Here is a 5,787-nt window from a genome sequence, read left to right as displayed (position 1 = left end):
GTGGGCCCCCCTGGCGTGGGCCTGCCGGGGCGGCGCCTGCCGGTGCTCCTGCTTCAGCACCCCTGTGGGGAGGGTGTGGGGGGGGCCGGACCTGCCTGGATGCCGCTGGGCCCCGTGGGGACCTGGGGAGGCACTCACCCCAGCACCCCCCAGGCGGTGGTGAGAGGCCTGCTTTCGCCCGAGGAGGACCAGCACCTACTGCTCTCCCAGTTCCGCGAGTACCTGGACCACGATGACCTCCGCTACCACACCATGCAGGCCGCTGCGGACGCCGTGGCCCGGGCTACTGACGGGCACCCTGAGGTGAGCACCCTGGGCCCTCCTGGGGCGGGTGGGCGCTGGGAGCACCCAGGTGCTCAGGCCAGGACTCCTGCAGGTGCCCCCTGCCTTCTGGGACAACACCTTCACACTGCTGTCCTCCGTGAGCCTGCCCCACCGGGACTGTGCTGTCAGCAGCTTCTACGTGAAGCGCACGGGTAAGTGCCCTGGCCGGGCAGGGGCTGGGCGTGTCCTGCTCACTGCTGACCTCCAGCTCCCTCCCCTAGAGCCGTCGGACAAGTGGAAGGTTGCACACCTGAAGGTGAGTCACGGCCTGCCTGCAGGTGGGGGGGTCCAGCCTGGAGGGGCAGGGCGGGAATGCCCCGGGCCTGCACGGCTGCCACCACACTCTCCTTCCCTGGAGACAGCCCCGGGACCAGGCAATAGCGTGAGGACAGGGTCACTCGGGCCAGCACCCCAGTCCACGGGCCTAGATGGCACTTGTGCGCAGAGGGAGGGAGGAGGGTGACGAGTGGGAGCAGACAGGACACGAGGGCCGCTCGCTCGTTGCAGGAGCACAGGAAGGCCTTCCAGGCCATGTGGCTCGGCTTCCTCAAGCACAAGGTAGGCCAGGCCGGGCTGGGGAGGGCTTGGGAGTGGGGGTGGGGGCTGCTGACCCTCCGCCCGCCGCCAGCTGCCCCCCAGCCTGTACAAGAAGGTGCTGATGATCCTGCACGACTCCATCCTGCCGCACCTGGCCCAGCCCACGCTCATGATCGACTTCCTCACCAGCGCCTACGACGTCGGTGAGCCCGCCAGCTTGGTCCGTGTCCCCGGGGGTGTGTGGCGCTGCCCGCCGTGGTGTGGGGCGCTAGGCCAGGGGCTGCCTGCAGGCGTCGCCCAGAAGCCAGGGCGCTATATCCTTGGGCGGGTGCAGGGGGCCGTGGTCCATGTCGTGGTCTCCTGCAGGGGGCGCCATCAGCCTTCTGGCCTTGAATGGACTCTTCGTCCTCATTCACCAGCACAACCTGTGAGTGGGCCCCACTCTGAGCCCTTCCCACGTCCCTGTGCCCTCCTTGCCCCGGGCTGGGGACACAGGATGGGGGCCTCTGGCCTGCCCGGTGAGTGGAGCCTGGCAGTCCCAGCAGGCCCCCGTCACCCACAGAGAGTACCCCGACTTCTACCGGAAGCTGTACGGCCTCCTGGACCCGTCAGTCTTCCACGTGAAGTACCGGGCCCGTTTTTTCCACCTGGTTGACCTCTTCCTGTCATCCTCGTGAGTGAGGGGGCACCCTGGCCCGGCCTGGGGCTGTGGTGGCACGGGGAGGGTTCTCACGCTCACCGCCCTGTGCAGCCACCTCCCCGCCTACCTGGTGGCTGCCTTTGTGAAGCGCCTGGCCCGCCTGGCCCTGACGGCGCCCCCTGAGGCCCTGCTCCTGGTGCTGCCGCTCATCTGTAACCTGCTACGCAGACACCCCGCCTGCCGCGTGCTCGTGCACCGCCCACACAGCCCTGGTGAGTCCCCAGGGCAGCCCTGGCAGTCTCTGGGGGGAGCGCTCGGCTTGGGGCCTGGCTCACGGGAGAGCCCCGTCTTGTTCCTAGAGCTGGACGCTGACCCCTACGACCCTGGAGAGGAAGACCCAGCCAAGAGCCGTGCCCTGGAGAGCTCACTGTGGGAGCTGCAGGTGAGCGCCCCCTTCCAGCCCCTGCCTACGGCTGCCTGGGGGTGACCAGAGGGCTGCGTGGTGGTGGTGGCAGTGGCGCTGCACCTGTACCTGCTCGGGCCTCGTGGTGGCTGGGCCTGCCCTGGTGTTGGTGCCAACGCCTCCGACGGCCCCGCCCCAGGCCCTCCAGCAGCACTACCACCCTGAGGTGTCCAAGGCTGCCGGCGTCATCAACCAGGCGCTGTCCGCCCCTGAGGTCAGCATCGCACCTCTCCTGGAGCTCACGGCCTTCGAGGTGAGGGCCCGGGGAGGGCGGCCGCATGTGTGAGCCCCTGTATGTTTCTCCGTGAGACCCCACACCCCTCCTGTCCTGTCCCTGCAGCTGTTTGAGCGGGATCTGAGGAAGGGGCCGGCGTCCGTGCCTCTGGAGTTTGTCCCGGCCCAGGGCCTCCTGGGCCGGCAGGACAGCCTCTGTACTCAGCTCTTCACGCTCTGCTGAGCCTCCCCCTGCTTCCCCAATAAACAGTTTTGTAGGAGAGTGGCTCCGGGAACAGGGCTTGGGAGGTCTGGGTGCCAGGGCTGTGCTCAAAGGACCGTGACGTCCTCTGTACCTGGCCCAGGGTGGCCAGCGCCTCCAGTGGCCTTGGCGTCTGGGTGTGGGCTGCTCCTCCCTGGCCCTGGGGCCCCAAGGGGTGGGCTACTGTGTGTCCCTGCTCGTGACCCGGCCGCCCCGCTCCAGACTGTCAGCCTCGTTCTGGGTCCAGTGAGGTCCGGGTGCATGTCGGCCTAAAGCCAGGTGGCCAGCTTCCCTTTTCCCTGAGTTTGTTCTCTCCACGAGGGGAGACACAGGGACCTTGGGGCGCAGGCCGAGGGCTCGCCTGCCTCCTGACCCTGAGTCGCAGGTATAGGCCCGAAGTTCATGGGCGGGAGTCAGGCAGGTGATAGCAGCCCTGTGACTCCAGAGGGCCTGGGGCACGGCAGCATTTCCCACCTCCGTGGGGACTTGGCTGCTCTGGACGCCCCGCCCTGCTTGGCCACCGTGGTCTTGGTCATCCCGCAGGCTGTGGGGTGGCAGGATCTCACGTGTGCAGGGGGTGCTCCTGGGGGCAGCATGCGGTGGGGACAAGGTGCCCTGCCCTCATGCCATCCGGGGGCAGGGCCCTGTCCCCGACCCCTGAGCCTCGGCGTCCCCACGGCCACACCCTTCAGGCCGGGTCTGAATGTGGTCAGGGTTGCCCACACGCACTTGCACAGGCATGCCCAGGCCGGCCCACGGGGCAGGTCCAGGAGGAACTCTGCTCCAGACCTTCACAGGGGCACGTGGCCTTAGCTGGCAGCTGGCGTGAGCCTTGTCCTAGGCTCAGCTCCCTCGGGCCCAGTCTCCAGCTGTGAAATGCAGTGTGGGCCCCACAGGCTCCCAGGGCTTGCCCAGGGCCTTTTGCCCAGCTTGGTGCTGTGGGCCTGGCCGGGCTTCTGCAAGGGTGCTGGTGGAGGCCACTGGAGGGCGCCAACCTTGGCTGGGGTTGGCTGGCTGCCCCAGCCTGGCCCACGGGCCATCCTCAGCAGGTCCTCCTGTGGCCTGGGCCAGCCACCCCAGCCCCCAGCACAGGTGGCTCCCTGCAGCCCCCGCTGGCTTCTCCGGGTGTGCGAGGCTGGGCACGCTTGTTCCTGTTCTGGTGTGCTGGCCCTGCCAGGCTTACACTGAGCTGTGTCACCCGTGACAACTAGAGTCAGACGTCCCCTGGGCCGTCACTCCCGATGTGGCCGCACTTCCTGGAAGGGTCTAGGTCCATGAGACAGGGTGGACCTGGCTCAGGACAGGAGCGCCAGGGTGCAGATATGGCCCAGTGCCAGCCTTGGGGACCTCTTGGGGAGCCGGCTGTGCCCAGGCCTGGTGCTCAGGCTGTCTCTCCAGGATGGACAGCATCTTCCCCATGGCTCAAGCTGACAAACCTGGGGGTAGAACATTCCACCCAGGCCTTAGCTGTTCCCACCGGCCATGATGGCCCCTCTGGGCAGGTCCTGGTGGATGTGACAGCTGAGCTGGCTGGGCGGGAAGGCCACTGGCAGGGGTCACGGACAGCTTCGGGTGCAGCAGGTAGCCCTTGTCCCAGCACGTGCTCTGGGCCAGCTCTTCCGGGGTGGAAAGTGGGGTCCTGCACTCCCCGGCCCAGACACGGCAGGAGACAGCCAGGTACCGGGGACGTGGAACGGAGTGGGGCGCTGCACCAGGTGGGCGGCAGAGGGCAGAGGCTAGGCTGCGGTCCTTGTCCCCACTGTCCCCATAGCTGTCTGTTCCACGTTACTAGGTGCCTAGGAGAGGGGGGTGGGAGGTCCATCGTGACCTCCCAAGTGAATCATCTCCGAGCAGCTCTACTCACTAAGTCATTGCTCTGTCCTGGGGGGTGTCCTTCATAGCTCTCTCTTCAAGGTCACCCCAGCCAGCCAGCAGCCGCACGGGCATGTCCAGTAGGGGCTGAGTGCCTGTCTACACTCCTGCCCTGGCACTGGGCCCACAGCCACGCCTCTGAGACTGGGCCTAGGCTAACTGAAACAGTCCCAGACGACAGGTATATGCGTGTGTTCGGGCAGCATTTGGACGTGCGAGGAGTGACCACTTGCCAGAGCTTAGCGTGGCCACCGGCAGAGGCCCACAGCTGTCCACCCTGCGGCTGCCTGGCCATGGCTGCCTGGCGTGGACTGTGGCTCAATCGACATGTGGCCTTGTCCTCTGTCCAGGAGAAGCTCTGGGCCTTGGGGTGTCAGGTCCAGTGGGCCGAGGTCATAGCAGACAGCCTGATGGCGGGTGGGAACGGGTTGTCCATGCAGCATCAGCTCGCCCTCCGGAGGGGCCAGGGCCCAGGGCAGTCCTGTGTGGCCCCGGACCCGGGGTAGGGCGGGCTCAGGCCGGCAGCCTGTGGTACGAGGAATGGGCGGGGGCAGCTCCTGCCCGCCCCAGGCCCAGGTCAAGCTTTTGTGTCCTTGAGAGCAGAGGCCGCCACCCCCGCTGGGGAGGGCTGGGGCAGTGCCATCTTTTTACGCTGAGCCCTTGGGCCTGGCCAGCAGACCCAGGAGGGGGTCACAAGGGGTCTTGCCCTGACTGGGTTTCAGGGGCAGGTGGGCAGGGCCATGCCCAGTAGCACACACGGACACAGCCACACGCAGGGCTGGAGAGGAAGAAACGCCATGGCCACTCCCGTGCAGCCAGGTTCCACAGCTGGGAGTGCCCCAAGCCTCCGCAGGTGCCTGGGGGCTGCCCGCTCCTGAGGGCACAGGGCCCCCTGCCTCCAGCGCTCAGGTGAGGCAGGGCGTGGGCGCTGAGAGGGGCCCTGTGACCTGAGGGGGATGCAGCGGGACGGCCGCCCCTGCAGGTCACAGCCTGCAGAGTAACTGCCTGCCTGCCTCGGGTCCCAGACACCCTGGTTCCGTAATCGGCGGAGGTGCCCTGGTCACCTGAGAGGCTGTGTTTCCTGAACACCGGCCATGTGCCGGGAGCCCCAGCTCACAGGGCCCCCCACCCCTTTTTTTTGTTTTAAACATTTATTTATTTATTTAAATTGGACCAGAGAGGGAAATTGAAAAGGCAAGTCACCAGGTCCAGGACTAAATTGTGGTCAGCCATGTGGGGTCCAGCATCCTTAACTACCACACCACCTGCGCCCCCGTTTTTTTTTTTTTTTTTCAAAGAAGTATTTAATTGTATACATTGTCATTATTATCATCACTATTATTATTATTGAAGTTGGCCAGAGAGAAGGGAAGTGAGAAAGCAGACTGCCAGGTCCGGGCCTCAAACTGCAGTCAGCCACGTGGGAGTCCAGCCACCTTGACCACCATGCCACCTGCTGGCCCTACCCTACCCTTT

General features: G+C 66.1%; 1 protein-coding gene across 5 annotated transcripts in view; it reads left to right on the top strand.

Moving 5' to 3' along the window:
• The window catches only part of NOC4L (nucleolar complex associated 4 homolog), a 6,286-nt gene extending 3,828 nt beyond the window's left edge, over window positions 1–2,458 (top strand). For 3 of the 5 annotated variants that reach the window (XM_014587402.2, XM_027771406.1, XM_014587406.2), the window contains 11 exons: window positions 154–303; window positions 377–476; window positions 546–580; window positions 832–882; window positions 953–1,064; window positions 1,228–1,288; window positions 1,424–1,534; window positions 1,613–1,773; window positions 1,861–1,943; window positions 2,104–2,217; window positions 2,305–2,458. In XM_014587402.2, the coding sequence (XP_014442888.1) occupies window positions 154–303; window positions 377–476; window positions 546–580; window positions 832–882; window positions 953–1,064; window positions 1,228–1,288; window positions 1,424–1,534; window positions 1,613–1,773; window positions 1,861–1,943; window positions 2,104–2,217; window positions 2,305–2,421 (1,095 nt within the window). In that variant the 3' untranslated portion in view covers window positions 2,422–2,458. The remainder of the gene's footprint in view (window positions 1–153; window positions 304–376; window positions 477–545; window positions 581–831; window positions 883–952; window positions 1,065–1,227; window positions 1,289–1,423; window positions 1,535–1,612; window positions 1,774–1,860; window positions 1,944–2,103; window positions 2,218–2,304) is intronic. The other 2 variants (XM_014587404.2, XM_014587403.2) reach the window with 2 other exon arrangements.
• The last annotated feature ends 3,329 nt before the right edge of the window (window positions 2,459–5,787 follow it).

The sequence above is a fragment of the Tupaia chinensis genome, unplaced genomic scaffold (assembly GCF_000334495.1).
Source record: "Tupaia chinensis unplaced genomic scaffold, TupChi_1.0 Scaffold000211_1, whole genome shotgun sequence".
NCBI classification, from domain to species: domain Eukaryota; kingdom Metazoa; phylum Chordata; class Mammalia; order Scandentia; family Tupaiidae; genus Tupaia; species Tupaia belangeri.
The sequence above is the reverse complement of the archived record's forward strand: the minus strand, read 5'-3'. Positions and strand labels throughout refer to the sequence as shown.